Genomic DNA, 17372 nt, shown 5'->3' with positions numbered 1-17372 from the left:
TAATTGCTGGCCTTGACAGCAATATCCAGATTCCATAAACAAATAAAAAAAACAAAAAAAAAAATCACACCCACAAGATCCTGTTGTTTTTACACTATACAACTTCCTTGAAAAAGTCAATAAAATTATTCAAGGAAGATCTATCTTTTCAATTACTTTCTAATTGTTTATTGGTATCCCTTATTCTAGTCCCTGTCAGTTTTACACCACTGATGTGAAACTAACTGGTTTATGGTTACCTCTTAATGCTATGTCCTTTCCTTTTTTTGAACTGAAGTGCAACATTCACTAACCTACAGACTTTTGGTGTACTGTATTAACCTTGCAAAATTGTTTGAATTATCTATAAGTTCATAAAAATATAATCTTACATAAACTCCATTATTCTTCAAGACTCCACTTATATGGCATGTACATTTCAAGCTCTTAATGAAGACACATTATCTGCTCAGGCCCCACATCATTTATAACTAAAGATATGACCATGTTTTACTACTTATACATGCCTCTGCACTATGAGACAGAGGTTGGAGGCTACAGTTTAGCATTTTAAACTGTTATATCTTTTAGAACTATGCTTCTGGTTACCTATATCTTTATTTTACAATGTATTAGAAAGCAAATTGAGCAGATTAGTGTAAATATTTTCTAAATTTAAGTCCTTCCAATATTGTATTTTAAACAGTGTAGTGATCTACAATGTAGAACAATATTACAAATTCATAGCTGCCTGAAGTTAAAATTTCTCACCTTCAGAGCTGGCCTTTAGCATTTTTGCAGCAGAGATTACGATTTTTGCAGCTGGTGAATTATTTTCCGATCCTTTCTTTAAAACCAGGGCATCACTACCTATATTAAAATCTGGATTAATTTCATTTATGTTTGTATCCTCTTCTAGTTGGAGCAGTGTGTCCACTGGTTCTGAATATTTGTTCCCCTTGACAGCTGTCCTATTGTTATCTTTAGAATTTAAGGTTGAAATTGAACTTTTCAGTTTATCTTCACTGCATTGGGCAATCTCCAATGGGGAAGAATGCTGTTCTGGCATTAATATTTCAAACCGCATAATTGATGCTTTGTTGCTGGCTGTTTTGGGCTTCCCATTGTGTTCTTCTTCAAACTGTGAAGAGGTAGCAGAGAGGTGGAGGCTGAAACATTTTTTTCCTCTTTTCTTTTTTAACTGAATTCTGGCAATCGGCTTAGAATCACAAGATTTTGTAACTTTATTTCTATATTCCTTGGGAAATAGTACTTTGCCGAATTTTTTACTATGATGTGCATCATATACTCCATCAATCTGGGTTACCAAGCTGCATTTCTCATTATTTATGCAATTTAGTTTTTTTATCTGTGTTTTGTTTTGCATGGGTCTTTTGGAGAGTATATTTACATACATACTTCTCAATCTATACTTTGGTTTAATTGAAGGCGTATTTTCTGTTCTTTCTCTTCTCATTTTTCTCTGTCCCTTGCAACCAGCTACACGAGATAAAATAGACTTACTCTTCACTGGAGTTTCCTTCAAATTATTAATTTGCATGCTTGATCCACTCAAAGTGGATCTTTCCACTAATTCCTCCACAAACAAGTTTTCTTTTGCTGCCTGAACAATTTTTCTATTGTGGGGTTTCATAGTCTTCCCCTTTGCCAAATGACTCCATTCGGATATATTCATTTCGGTTTGTTTGTGCAGATTGCTCCATTTAACAGGACCATTTTTGTCTTTTTGGCTGGGTGTCTTATCCAATGCTTCTATATCATCGTGCTTAGTTAGTGCACTTGGTATTGGCTGTTTGACATTATTGTTTTTGGCAACAATTTTTCTACTTCTTAGATGAATACGCTGATCTGAACAGTCTCCTTGGCCCTCCTGCACACATGGCTTTGATAGACCCAAAGAAACTTCGTTAGGAGCAATGGTTTGGCTTATCCCACCAGAAAAAGCTGAAGAAGTATTAGTGCCTAGGAAAGAAATTTAAAAAGATGGAAAATAAATGAGTCACTTTAAGCAATGAATTTCTTAACTCTCGTCATTTTAAGTGCAACAGATAATATTAAGAAGATTTTATTATTTAATATCTTGTCACAAGCCAAATGAAGAGAACAATGTATCAACACTGATTGCAATTTCAGCTTATTAAAAATCCACTAAATAAAACACTGAACAAAATGCTGAATCTAACTTAAAACTATGGGAAAGCTGAGCGGAAGTGCTCGTGCACAATACAGTTTTCTGCAGAATAAAGCACTATAACCTAGTAAATTACATACAAATTACAGACTTCAAAATGTCAAACAGTATTAAATAGTTTACATAAACTTTCAAAGTAACATTTCAATTTGCAACACATGTGGCACATAGTGCTATTTTAAGATGTGGTAAGAGAACCAGAAGAAAGTGGAGAGAATTTCTTTTTAAAAAGCGAGTTATAGTGTTCTGAAATGCACTGCCTGAAAGGGTAGTGAAAATAGATTCAATAATAACTTTGAAAAGGAATTGAACATACATTTGAAAAGGAAACTTTTTGCAAGACTATGGGCTGGGGAGAGAGATTAAGTGACAGCTCTTACAATTCACCAAATGGGTTCCTTCTATGTTGTATAGTTCTATGGTGTTAATAGTTTTAATAGATCTGTAGCTCAGTCTAGTAAAATAAATTTAAATTTCATTTGATCATGGAGGATAGTACAGAATTTTTCTTCCAACCCTCATGTGCTTTAAAAAAAATTCCAGCAGATTCCTTCCCCATTATAGTCAAATCAGAATTTTGTCATGCAGAAGTACCAAAATAAATGATATTACAAGAAAGCATAAATCAAAAGTTTTCCTGATCAATTTTTGCAATGTAGCACAGTAAATTCAAAGCACGGGTTCGTCTTAAAGTCAAGTGCCTACTGCTTATTCCCACTTTTTCTTCAAAGTGGGGAGTAGTCAAAAATCATAGTAGCATGTATAACCAGGCAGATTTATATTAGTATAAATAACTAATTTTATCAAAACTTGATATTATGGTCTGCAATAGTAATATTTATAAATAGTATAACACATTTTTTCATGGGTGCTGAAATTTTAAATAGAAAGCGTGTGAAATAGCCTATTGGGGCTTTAATGTATTGCAGCTTGGAGCTATGGGCTTTAAGCTCAACCCCATGACTCCTAATAAATCCATTATCTTAGCTATGCTGCCATGGTGAGGTTCCAAACAGAGGGTAGGTGTTCCTACAAAGAAAGGAAGGAAAAATTGGAGTCAGAGTCATCTATGGGCCCATCTCCCACGCTTCCTGGTGGTTTCAGAGCAAAATTGGGAGAGGGGTTTGGAAATATCACTTTCTTCATGAGCTTTCTGCATGGTGTGGGAAAATCAAGAAAAGGAAAAGAAAAAATTAATTTAAAAGGCAGAACATTGCCCTTAAGAAACAAATCACTAGAGATTTGATGCATAAAATGTTCTAATATCATTGCTCCAGGGGTAATGCAGCAAAAATCAGTGAAGTCAACTGAGAACTGTCACTTTGCCAAATGTCTATTAATATGAAGAGCTACCAACTCGAAAGAGATTTTCCTCACATTACACTAACTATATGATTACTACATCCGGAGATTACTTTTTAACATATTTCACGATATCCTAAGCCAAAAATATAATACACAGGCCATTTAGACAATGAATTCCAGATATGAAATTTAATCTCAAGAAATCCCTCCTGAGGAAATTTTATCTATTTTTACATTCAGTATAGTAACCGAAACATTAAATCAATAAACATTTTAAAAACACAAGGTACGATTCTCACACATAGTTAAAAAATAGGTTTAACAATTTTCTTTAATGACCAATTTAATCATTTTAGTTTTACAAACAGAATTAAATTTACAGCTTCTGATACAAATGTGCCAGTTACTTCATTGTGAAAAGCAGCTTTTCCAGATCTCCAAGCTATATTCCTAAAGGAGAAGGATGCTCTATAGGCAGGTTCTTATCCCTTTTTACACTCTCATTATTTGGTATCCTGGCAATCTACTTTTCAGGTTGGGTGCAGCCAGAGATATGTTCTTATTGGGAACAAATCAGATCCAACCCACTAACAGAAATTATACCTAACACAGCTGAGAGATTATTTTGCAAAACTATACAATGAAATAGGAACACGTAGCACTCTGTGAGGTAGAAAGTTGTCTTGGCAGTGCCGTAAACTGGGAGGCATCGGTTTGACTGCTAATTACACACTGCTTAGTTCTAATGACTGCAATCAGTCAGCCAATCCAATACTATCTGTTTTGTGCCACCACAGATGATGAATTTCTACTCCTTTGCCTTTAAGACAGATACTAAAGGGACCAGATTGCATGGTACAGGGTGCAATGCTGGGTTCACTATGATTTTTGCTTTCTAATTATCACATTTTATTATTTAAAAATCGAATTATTTAATAAGTAGCAGACACAAAAGTAGGTTTTTCCAAGACAACACACTCAGCCTTTCAAGAATTGCAGCTAGAACAATAGACTCCGATATCACAGCAGTTCTGCAAAAGAATTTCCTCAAAGTGCCATATGAAATTGCACAAATTGACAGCAATGCAGGGTTAACTAAAAAACTGTTCAAATACGTAACTACAAAACTACTGCCTAGCCAATAATTCTCAATATTCACTGCCAATAGTTTTTATCTTAGAAGGCTATTTGGTACGATTGTTTAAGAACAAACATTATCATTGCATAAAGATATTTCCATTCACTGTAGTGTACAAGATAACGGTTACTTGATTTTTTTTTTGACCTAATCGCATATAATAATGAATCTTTGGTTTCCTATTTTGGTCAATGGTTGTTTGAAGATCAAATTCCTGAATCTCTAGTCCAGAGGTGAACATTATTAATAAAATCTCTCAGTAAATGTGCTTTGCACAATTACATATAACTGCCACCAGATGTCTTTAGCACATTGGGATGCCAACTTATTGACTGACCTAACAACACATTGTAATAAAAGTATAATAGAACCTAATGTAATTCTGCTTTGATTAATTTTCATTTAAAGGTATTCAAATCTATTGTTCTTACATGACTTGGATTTACCAGCATCATTACCTAATCCTTTTGTTTAGTACCTTCGCAGGTGCTATGTGAAATGAGTTACGGAAATCTCAGTTCATAGCTGGCATTGGCCCATAGCACTAAATCATACCGAATTTGGGGTTAATTGGCTCTTTTATATAGCGATGTGCATATTATGTAGGAAACGAAAAATTTAAAATGCTGGTGCAGTAGAAAAAATACTTCAGAGGTTGCAACTGAAGCATATTGCTAGGACTAAGTGGAGGAATCCATCCCCACCCCCGTTCTATATCTGACTGGAAGTTGCACAGTATGTTCTATTCCCCAACATAAATATGCTTCATCTTAAACAAAACCTAAAAAGAAAACTTACAGAACAAGAGATTATATTAATTAGCTTGGCTCGATTGATAAACACATATTCTTAAATCAGAATGAGTCAACATGATACAATGGGACAGATATCCATTTCATGTTAGTTATTGTCTGCAAGGAAACTTAGGTGTTGTGTACATACATTGTCAGTTATTAAATTTGTACCTTTATTTCTAGATCTGGACAGCCTATGATTTCTGCTCTTCGCTACTTTGTCAGTTTTTGCCAGCTCATCAACGTGCTGATGTCTTATGCTGGCATCCTCCTTATCATCTATCAGTATAGCTAATTTAGGCACACATTTGTCTTTTGCTACCAAGTTGGAGCACAAACTAGTGGGATTATCTTCCTTCCGTTCAAAAACTGAGTACGCTATATAATTTTCATTAGGTTTTGTCAGCTTGTCAAAGTAGCTGGGTCCTCCATTTATACTTTGAAGCATTCCCACAAATTCAGCTCCTTTGTTCTCAGGTGCAGCAGCAAAACCACTGATATCATCAGCTTTGGCAACATCTGGTGAATTATCCACCCTTGCTGTTTCTAAACATTCTTCCTCTGGATCCTTGTCAAAAAGCTCAGGGGTAAAAAACCATGTCTCATCCTCCTTAACATCATCTTCCTCCTCTGCCGGCTGCTGCATATCAGTGCCAACTGAGGATGGTATTCCCATCACCTCTGCCTCATCCTCACTCAGCAACCCCACAACAGAGGAGGGTGATACAACCATGGAGCTATTATAAGAATTTCCTGCACTGTCATAAGCTGTTTGGTTTTCTCTATTATCCTGTAACTCACGTTTTACTGTATCCAATAAATCCTCTCTGATATTTATTGATGTAGTAGTATCTTTCTGTAACATGCTCTCAAACTGAAATGTAGTTATTTCTGTTTTTTGTTGTGTCTGTCTAACAGAATTACACATCATGTTCTTATAATGATGATCTTGCACCAACATAATAGGTGGAAAATGTGACTCTGCTGATATTGTTCGCGTAGGTGTTGAAGTCAGAGGCTTTTTTTTGAAATACTGCATGATAGATCCTGACTCGTTTTTTGAATCACCATTTCTACATTTTTTCTCTTTTATACTGGCATTTCTGAAGAGTGGAGTCTTGGCAATTATGGTTGTAGAATTAGCTTCCTCATTATCTGTAAGACAAGCAATAATTATCAAAAGTCATAAAGTGCAGCACAACTTTACCCCAACAACTGAGGCTAACATTAGCCTTTCACAGCTAAACAAAATATGCTGCAAAAAGTGAAATAAAACCATGATCAAGCGCTCGAACTTATGATTGCTGTCAAGAATCATATTAAGTACAGAGAAGTTTATTATTCACCAGTGCATTGTTGTAAAGTAATTGGTGAGGTTTTGGCACCACACTATAGAAAGGATATTTTAGAGGTACAGCAAAAGAACAAGTTAAACTTGAACAACACGAAGGACGAGATGATGAAACAAAAGCAAAGTTATGCGGATGCTAGAAATCTGAAATAAGCGCAGAAAATACTGGAAACACTCAACAGGTTTGGCAGCAACTATGGAGAGGGAAACAGAATTAACATTTCAGGTCGGTGACCTTCCACCCTCCTCCTCCTGTTACCATGCCCTAAGAAGGCATAAGCAACCAGGGACTTCCATTGGATTGATCCATGATTATGCTAGGCAAAGTACTGCAGTGGTTTGCCGTTGCCTTCTGCAGTATGGCTGACCAGGAAACTCTCCCGCTCTTATCGCCTGCCATCAAAGGATTTACAGGCCAATAATCAACCTTTCTGGCCACGTTGAACGTACCTTCCATGGCCATCAAGTCCTGAATTTGGACTTAAACCCAGAGCTTGTGGCCCAGAGGTAGGGGTGCTACCACAAGACTTCCTTCCATCAGAACTGAGAAAAGTTAGAAATGTAATATGTTTTGAGCAAGTGAAAGAGGGGAGGGTGGGAAGAAGAACAAAAGGGAAGGTCTGTGATAGGGTAGGTTAAATGACAAAAGGTTTTATTGTGAAAAGCCAAAAGGAGTGGTGATGGGACAAATAAAGAAACAAAAGATTTGCTGAGATGAGGTGTGAAAGGTAGGATAGCAGCCATCCAAATGCAAAGTAAATGGATTAAGAAAGAAACGAGTGAAAACTGAACCAGCAAAAAAATATACAAAACAAAATTGGGGGCTAAGGTCATGATCCAAAGTTGTTGAATTCAACGTCAAGTCCAGAAAGCTGTAAAATGTACAGTCAAAAGATGAGACACCCTCCTTGAGCTTGCGTTGAGCTTCATTGGAACACTACAGCAGCCAAGGACAGCAAAGTCAGAGTAGGAGCAAGATAAGAAATTGAAATGACAGGCGAAAGGGTCATGGTTGCACACTGCATGGAGGTGTTCCACAAAACAGTCATCCACTCTGTGTTTGGTCTCCCCAAAGTAGAGGGGACCACATTATGAACAACTCATACAGCATACTAAATTGAAAGCAGTACAAGTAAATCGCTGTTTCATTTGCAAAGAATGCTTGGAGCCCTGGAAGATGGGAAGGGAGGAGATAAATGGACAGATGTTGCCTCTCCTGCGCTTGGAAAGGTGCCATAAAAAAGGGAGGGAGTGATGGGGTGACTGGGGCGTGGACCAGGGTGTCATGGAGGGAATGATGCCTTTGGAATGCTGAAAGGGGAGGGTGCAGTGAGAACAGCAGTTCAAGAAATTCTAAATATCCAGGAGATATCTGTAATCCTGGGTAGATCTGAAACACAAAGGATGGAATTTCAGTTGGAATACATGTTGTGGAATAAGCTGGAGTCTGGGACAGTTGCTAAGGGAGAAGATATCTGATCAAGCACAAGAGGGAAATAGAAATAAAATGTGAACAAGGTAAGGTAAAAAAGACAAACAGAAATTCTGTCAGAGCTAAGAGCAGAACTTATTCAAGGTGGCATTCCTGGAAAAGAAGTGGCAGTGAATTAAACACTAACACAAGAGCACATGCCATGGAGGCTGAAAATCCGAAATGAAAACAGAAAATAGCAGGTTTGCCAGCATCTTTGGAGAGAGAAACATTGTTAACATTTCAGATATGCGACCTTTCATCAGAACCCTATCAGAACTGTTCAAAATTAATGACAAGGTTTAAAAAAGTAGACCGTGAAATTAATTCCCCCAGTTGGTGAATTGGTAATAAAGGGTGACATAAACCATCAAGCATAAAGGGGAATGTTAGATATATTCTCTCCCTACAAAAATGTAATACCTTCCATATTTCAATTAGTATTGAAACCTAGTCAATACAGAAATTGAACAAAGAATTAAACACACACTTGAAGAAAAGAAACCATATTTAATGGAAGTGGGGAATAAAGCAGGGAATCACATTAGAATGGACAGGTCCACTGGGTGAACTAGCATTGGAACAGGCATGATGGAATGAACAGCTTTCTTCTGCAGTAAAATTTGATGACCCCAATAAATATTCAAATTTGAAACAATGAGCCAGGTCATATGTGAAGCACTTAAATAATTTAGCATCTCACCATCATACAAAATCTTCCAGCAGTTAGCCAGAAATGATGTGAGACATAAACTTCTTCAGCCCACAATCACTACCATTCTATGACTGACAAACTGAATCAAGAGGGTCAAAAAGAGGTCTTGTCTTCTACTGCTCAACACCAAATTAGTTTCACAAGAAATTATTTTCAAATCAACCCAAATTCAATTTCACTTACCAATACATCAACAACTTCATTCAGGCGGGTTAGGGGATGAAAATATCAGATTGGTGAAGGGGCTAGACTCTGAAGTTAGGAATTGAGGCATTTTGTCACAGCAGCAGGTAAACATTTCATCTCTACTGAGTTATACCTAATTGGTAAAGGTAGGCAGCATTTGGTTTGAAGTGAGGGAAACAAGATTTCACTGTTATTCCTCTTCTAAGGTACATAAGAACATAAGAACTAGGAGGAGTAGGTAATTCAGCCCCTCGAGCTTGCCCCACCATTCAATACGATCATTGCTGATCTCATTTCGGCTTCAACTCCAATTTACCGCCCTCTCCCCATAACCTTTCAACCCGTTACTAATTAAAAATCTGTCTATCTCCTCCTCAAATTGATTCAGCGTCCCGGCATCCACTGCACTCTGAGGTAGTGAATTCCACATATTCATGATCCTTTGAAAAAAGTAATTCCTCCTCATCTCTAATTTAAATCTACCACCCCTTAGCCTAAAACTATGGCCTCTTGTTCTAGAATGCCCCACAAGGGGAAACATCTGCTCCATGTCTACTTTGTCTATCCCCTTTAGCATCTTATATACCTCAATTAGATCTCCTCTCATCCTTCTAAACTGCTCAATCTCTCCTCATAAGACAAGCCCCGCATCTCTGGAATCAATCTAGAGAACCTCCTCTGAACTGCCTTCAATGCAACTACATCCTTCCTCAAGTAAGGGGACCAAAACTGTGCACAGTACTCCAGGTGCGGTCTCACCAATGCCCTGTACAGTTGCAACAACACTTCCCTATTTTTATACTCTATTCCTTTAGCAATAAATGCCAAAATTCCATTTGCCTTCCTTATCACCTGCTGTACATGTATACTAGCTTTCAGTGATTCATGCATGAGGACACCTAGGTCCCTCTGCACTGAAGCATTCTGAAGTTTCTCTCCATTTAAATAATAAGTTGCCTTTTTATTCTTCCGACCAAAATGGATAACCTCACACTTATCCACGTTAAACTCCATCTGCCAAATTTTGGCCCATTCACCTAACCTGTCCATATCCAATACAATGCTCTTCCCCAAATATTAAAAATCTTTACTGAAGCAAAATGCGGCGGATGCTGGAAATCGGAAATAAAAATAGAACTCATGAAAGGTCACAGACTTGAAACATTTACTCAGTTTCTCTCTGCACAAATGCTGCCAGACCTGTTGAGTAATGAGAGAAATGAAAACACTTTATTAACACTAACCAGGCACTTCTGTAGTGCTCATTTTACTGGTATCACAGTAGGGAGATGTAGGAATGGCACTAGGATTAGTCTTCTGGCTTGCTGGGATAACATCAGGCGGGTTGCACATCCGAATACCATTTTCCAAGAAGACCTGTGTGCTGACAATCTGTGACTGATGACCCTTGTTCTCGATGTGTGCAGGTATTGTACTGAGAATCTTGGGTAAATGATCAACACCCTTCTGGTGAACACTGGAAAACATACACAATGAATCTAATGCACTGCTGAAGTTCGGATGGTGTTGGATTTGTTGACGGATCCACTTTGACAGACCTATAATTAAACAAAAAGTTGTAACAACTAGTGAAAATTGAAAAAGCATGGGAAGAAACATCTAAAACAGGAGAAAGCACTTAAAAAATTGGTTCATAGATTTTGTGAAGTCATTCTTAATGTGAATCAAGAAAATTGTGTGTCAACAGATGTTTACGAAAAACAATCCAATTTTAAACAAATGATGCACCCATTATTACAAGGGCTTTTCTTTCCTTTCAATGTTAGCATATTACTGAAAGCTATTGTCAAAATCCTAAAAAGTGTTCTCCATATTAAGTTGCAACAAATAATGTCCGGCAGGTTTAATAAAACAATTGCATTTAATTTCAATACTATTCTTTATCCACTTCATTTCAAATCCCATTACTTCTGCAACTACTGCAACACTAAAGCTCCAAAATGCTTAACTAATCTTATGGGCATTTTAACCCAATTCATAAAAACCCAAATTTTAAAACCTGCTTTTCTATCTTCACAACTTTCTATTTACTCATATAGAAACAGGGCACAGTCAGCAATCTCCCTTTATTATTTTATATATTTGTATGCAAATGAATTGTGTTTATCATTTTGTTAAAATATATGCAGTGGCATAGTGGTATTGTCACTGGACTAGTATTCCAGAGGCCCAGGGTAATGCTCTGGGGTCCAGAATTCAAATCACACCACGGCAGACAGTGAAATTTGAATTCATTGAAAATCTGGAATTAAAAGTCTGATGGTGACCATGAAACCATTGCCAATTGTCGTAAAAACAATTATGTCCTAATGTTCTTTAGGGAAGGAAATCTGTCATCCTTGCCTGGTCTGGCCTACATGTGAATCCAGACCTACAGCAATGTGGTTGACTCTTAAAAAATGCCCTCTGAACAAGGGCAATTAGGGGTGGGCGATAAATGCTGGTCTAGCCAGCGCTACCCACATCCTATGAAGGAATAAAAAAAATTATAAAGTTTTTTTCTTCTGTTTCCCAAGTTTTATTTTCTCTCAGTTGGTGCTGTTTTGTCACAATTCCACATGTAATGTCACTATGCTCCTGCTCAACATTTCCATTTAACAGCCTATTCATGCTTGGTTAATTTCCAAGTAGAGATTATAACGTACTTTAAACCAACTATTACTCCAATGGATGTTTTCATATAAATTAGCTTCCTGATTCAATAGTTGAAACCGCAATACCTGTAACTACTCTGTGAAGTGCTATCTGCTATTAGAATGGCTGCAATAATGTATTTCCCAACCACGTGAGCAGTGAAAATGACCAAGTGGAATAAAGTTTCAGTATTGGTTGTCAAATTAGCATATGTGCATAAATTGGCCTATGGGGGTGTTTTTAATGCTCTCTAAGCCTGATTGATGCACCAGTGCTTGCGGTCTATCGTCATTCCTGTGCAGTCAGGGGGATGTCGAACACAGGGGGGCCTCCTGAAAGTGGAGGCCTGCATGAGTACCACAGCACAGTGGTGTTCCTCAGGGCAATGAAAGCAAAGAGAAGGAGCAGTACAGCCCCAGCAGAGTGGCATTCATCGCAACAAGATTGGCGCAGCGCTATGGCAGGTATGTTCCACTCACATTGAAGTTACCACCAAACTGAGGTCTGACTTGTACATGCCACCCCTTTTCAAACGGGTTTAACGCCAATGTAATTTCCCACTGGCACGGCAGAAGATTGGAAAGTGTGGCAAGATTCTGGTGAGCAGCTGTTGAAATGAGCATTCATGACATGCTAATGAATGCAAATGGCGTTCATGCCACTAGTTGGCATGGGAGAACTTCAACCTGTTTTTACGACATCTGGTTTCCGATTTTTTGGCTCCCACTGAATTCTCAATTCACAAAACTCACTGTGGGCAGGATGAGGGAATTCTGCCCATAGAATGGTTACAGCACAGAAGGAGATCATTTGGCCCATTGAGTAAGTGCCTTTATACTTCATGGGCTATTTAACTAGTTTCGCCAGCCCCCCTGCCTTTTTCCCATAGCCTTGCATTTTTTTTTCTCTTAAAGGTGCTTTTCCTTTGAAAGTCCTGATTGAATCTGCCTCCACCACCAAGGTCTGAATTATTTTAATTTTATTTTTTCCTCCACAGCAAATTAAATGCTAAATAACAGCGCCAGTGATGGGGTGGCTTAATAATGATTGCAGAGTGTTGTGAGGCTAGAGGAGATTACAGAGGTAGGGAGGGGCAAGGCAGTGGAAGGATTTGAAAACAAGGATGAGGATTTTAAAATCAAGACTTCAGTTGACCAGGAGCCAATACGGGTCAGCAAGCAATAGGTGATAGGTGAACAGGATAATGCATGTTAAGACATGGGCAGCAAAATTTTGTATGTCCTCAAGTTTACGAAGGATAGACAGTGGGGGACCAGCCAGGAGTGTGTTGGAAAGGTCAAGTCTACAAGTAACAAAGGCATTAATGAGAATTTCAGCAGCAGATAAGCTGAGACATGGGCATAGTCTGGCGATGGAGGGATGCTATGCTGCCTCCCTGGTGCCAGGGTCAAGGATGTCATGGAGCAGCTGCAGGATATTCTTCTGGAGGAGGGTGATCAGCCAGAGGTTGTGGTCCACGTTGGTACCAATGACTTAGGTAGGAAAGGGGAGGAGGTTCGGAAAGCAGGTTTTAGGGAGCTAGGAAAGAGATTGAAAAGCAGGATCTCTAAAGCAGTAACCTCAGGATTACTCCCAGTCCCACATGCTAGTGAGTATCGAAATAGGAGAATTGAGCGATTAAACATGTAGCTGGAAAGCTTGTGTAGGAGGGAGGGTGTCACATTTCTGAGGCAATGGGGCTGGCTCTGGGTGAAGGTGGGATCTATACAAGCCAGGACAGCCTATACCTGAACAGGGCTGGGGCGAATATCCTCGCAGGGAGATTAACTAGTGCTGTTGTAGGGGGTGTGGGGCGGGTTAAACTAGATTGGTGGGGAACAGGGACCTGAAGGCAAATTCAGAGCAGGAAATGGGAGATGGAGAATTAGTGAGTGACTCTGAAAGACAGAAGCAATACAGGTTAAAAAGCATACAGCATAGGAATTTGACAGCGTTAAAAGGTATATATGCAAATAAAGCCGATGGGCTGAGGGCACAGAAAGACACATGGCAGCATGATATCATCACAATAACAGAAACTTGGCCCAAAGATGGTTCAAAAATGGCATCTCAACATCCCTGGATATAGAGTTTTCAGGCAGGATAGAGAGAGGGATAAAAAAAGATAGGGGGTGTCGCATTATTGGTTAAAGAATCAATTACAGCTGTAAGGAGGGATGATGTCCTAAATGAAGGATCAAATGAGGCCATATGGGTTGAACTCAGAAATAAAAAAGGGGCAGCCATACTGCTAGGACCATACTATAGACCCGCAAATAGTGGAAGGGAGTTAGAGGAGCAAATATATAGGCAAATTTCTTTTGAATGCAAAAACAATAGGGCAGTAATAGTTGGGGGTTTCAATTGCCCTAATATCAATTGGGATATGAACAGTGTGAAAGGCGCAGAGAGCACAAAATTCTTGAATTGCATTCAAGAGAAATTTTTAAGCCAGCATGCAACAAGCCCAACAAGAGGGGGTGTAAGTCTTAGGAAATGAAACTGGACAAGTGGACGAAGAAGCAATGGAGAATCATTTTGGAGATAGCGACCATAATAGAGTTAGATTTAAGATCATTACGGAAAAGGACAAAGGCAGAACAGGAGTAAAAGTTCTAAATTGGGGAAGACAAATTTTAGAAAGCTGACAGGTGAACTGTCATAAGTGGACTGGATACAGCTAGCTGTCAGAAGGGAAAACAGTGTCAAGTCAGTGGGAGGCATTCAAAAGCAAGATTCTATGGGCACAGTGTAGATATATCCCCACTGAAAGGGTGGTACTGCCAAATCTAGAGCCCCCTGGTTATCCAGGAACACAGGGTAAGGCAAAACAGAAAAAGAAAGCTTATGACAGTCACAAAAAAGTTAGTACTACAGAAAGCCTAGAGGAAGATAGAAATTACAGGGGTGAAGTAAAAAAGAAAATTAGGAAAGCAAAAAGGATACGAAAAAGATATTGGCAGGTAAAAACAAAGAAAACCCAAAGATGGGCTTTAACAGTACATTAAGAGCAAGAGAATAACTAAGGAAAGGGTAGAGCCTATCAGAGATGTACATGGTAACTTATGCATTGATGCTGAAGATCTGGGCAGGGTTCTCAATGAATACTTTGTCTCTGTCTTCACTAAGAAGAGGGATGATGCAAACATTCTAGTTAAAGAGGAGGAATATGAAATATTAGACACAATAAGCATAATGAGAGAGAAAGTACTGAAGGGACTGACATCCTTGAGGGTGGATAAATCACCAGGGCCGGATGGATTGTATCCCAGGCCGCTAAAGGATGCCAGAGAGGAAATAGCAAATGCTCTGATGATTGTTTTCCATACCTCACTAGATACAGGTGAAGTATCAGAGGACTGGAAGTCTGCAAGCATTGTACCATTACTTAAAATGAGTGCAAGGGATAGACCAAAAAATTATAGGTCAGTCAGTCTGACGTTGGTGGTGGGAAAATTATTGGAATCAATTTTGAGAGGCAGGACAAACTGCCAATTAGAAAGTCACGCATTAATCAGGGATCATCAGCATGGTTTTATTAGGGGAAGATCATGTCTTACTAACTTAACAGAATTTTTTGAGGAAGTAACAGAGAGGATTAATGAGGGTAGTGCAGTGGATGTTGTCCACATGGATTTTAGTAAGGCATTTGACAAGGTCCCACATGGCAGACTGGTCAGAAAAGTGAGATCCCATGGGATACAGGGGAAGGTGGCGAGTTGGATCCAAAATTGGCCCAGTGACCGGAAACAAAGGGTAATGGTCAATGGATGTTTTTGCTAATAGAAAGTGGTTTCCAGTGGCATTCCACAGGGCTCAGTTTTGGGGCTCTTGCTGCTTGTCATATATATAATGGCTTTTTTTGTACTTAAAATGTGGGAGGCATGATTGGGAAATTTGCAGATGACTCAAAAATTGGCTGTATAGTTGATAGTGAAGAGGATAGCTGTTGTCGCCAGAATGATATCAATGGTTTGGTTATGTGGGCAGAAATGTGGCAAATGGAATTCAATCCAGAAAAGTGTGAGGTAATGCGTTTGGGGAGGGCAAACAAAGCAAGGGAATACTCAATACACGGGAGGATATTGAAAGGGGCTGAGGAAGTGAGAGACTTTGGAGTGCATGTCCACGGGTCCCTGAAGGTGGCAGGACAGATGATAAGGTGGTAATGAAAGCATATGGAATGCTTTCCTTTATTGGACGAAGTATTGAATACAAAAGCAGGGATGTAATGATGGAATGATATAAAATGGTGGTTAGGCCCCAGGTGGAATTTTGCGCACAGTTCTGGTCACCACATTACAGGAAGGACATAATTGCTCTGGATAGAGTGCAGAGGAGATTTACAAGAATGTTGCCTGGGCTTGAAAATTGAAGCTATGAAGAAAGTTTGGATAGGCTAGGGTTGTTTTCCTTAGAACAGAGGAGGCTGAGGGGTGACATAATTGAGGTGTACAAAATTATGAGGGGCCTAGATAGGGTAGATAGGAAAGCCTTGTTTCCCGTAGCTGAGGGGTCAATTACCAGGGGGCATAGATTTAAGGTGATTGGTAGAAGGATTAGAGGAAAAACTTTTTCACCAAGAGGGTGGTGAGCATCTAGAACTAATTGCCTAAATTGGTGGTTGAGGCTAAAAGGCTCAACTCATTTAAAAGGTACCTGGATCTGCACCTGAAATGCCGTAACCTTCAAGGCTATGGACCAGATGCTGGAAAGTCGGATTAAAATGAGTAGCTAGTTTCTTTTTTCCTTTTGTTGGCCAGCGCCGACATGAGGGGCTGAATAGCCTCTTTCTGCACCATACCTATCTATGGTTTTATGGACGTTCCCGCAAGTAGAAATGGGCAAAAGATGAAAATTTTCAAAAATTGCCACAATAGTGATGGAAATGAACACAAAAGAATTTCTAGACCTCCAGCATAGATGCAGTAGCTACTAATGGGTATATCACAATGGATGAGGATGAAGAGGTCAGCCCAGCACACAGTGGAGCTGGAGAAAAACAAGTTAGCCTGGGAGCACAGAGGAAGGGGAGAAAGAGTGGTCAGCTTGAGACGACAGAACACAGGAAGTACACAACTCACAATAGGCAGTAAATCTACACAGAAATAATTGAGGAGCACTGCATAAGGAGACTCAGGCTCCTTCACAAAGCTGTGGCTGGCATACCCCACCTGAAACAAAAAGACCTACAACGATTTCACTATTAGCAATGCACAGGCAGTGAACATCTACACTGCCCTTTATTTTAGTATCACAGGTACCCACAACAGATACCTTGAGTCAGACACTTTGCCCTGTACTGCTCCATTAAGAAGGTCGTACCATGCACCAGACTACAATTCTGACAGCAAGAACTGTAGCAGGTCAGTCACTGCAAGTAGGAGGATTCACTGTCCAGGTTGTTCACTGTCAAGAAGAGATATTAATGTCTATAATGTTATTGGAAATTATTTTTTAAATGGAATTGCAGTGGGGTCTGTGTCTGACTGTGTGTCTTAATTGGATTAAAGCCAGCTAGTCTCGGTGATTTGATGTATAGTAGTTTTGAGGTGTTAATTAGATA

The 17372-nt window shown here is 39.0% G+C and overlaps 1 protein-coding gene across 1 annotated transcript in view; it reads right to left on the bottom strand.

Moving 5' to 3' along the window:
- brip1 (BRCA1 interacting helicase 1) overlaps positions 1-17372 on the bottom strand; it is a 320064-nt gene that overhangs the window by 28194 nt on the left and 274498 nt on the right. The window contains exons 19-21 of the mRNA XM_078548234.1: positions 10396-10710; positions 5600-6583; positions 751-1962 (exon numbers count right to left, since the gene is read on the bottom strand). Coding sequence (XP_078404360.1) covers positions 751-1962; positions 5600-6583; positions 10396-10710 — 2511 coding nt within the window. The remainder of the gene's footprint in view (positions 1-750; positions 1963-5599; positions 6584-10395; positions 10711-17372) is intronic.

This window comes from Cetorhinus maximus, chromosome 9 (genome assembly GCF_964194155.1).
Source record: "Cetorhinus maximus chromosome 9, sCetMax3.hap1.1, whole genome shotgun sequence".
NCBI classification, from domain to species: Eukaryota; Metazoa; Chordata; class Chondrichthyes; order Lamniformes; family Cetorhinidae; genus Cetorhinus; species Cetorhinus maximus.
Note: the sequence above shows the minus strand (reverse complement) of the source record. Positions and strands in the feature narration are given on the sequence as shown.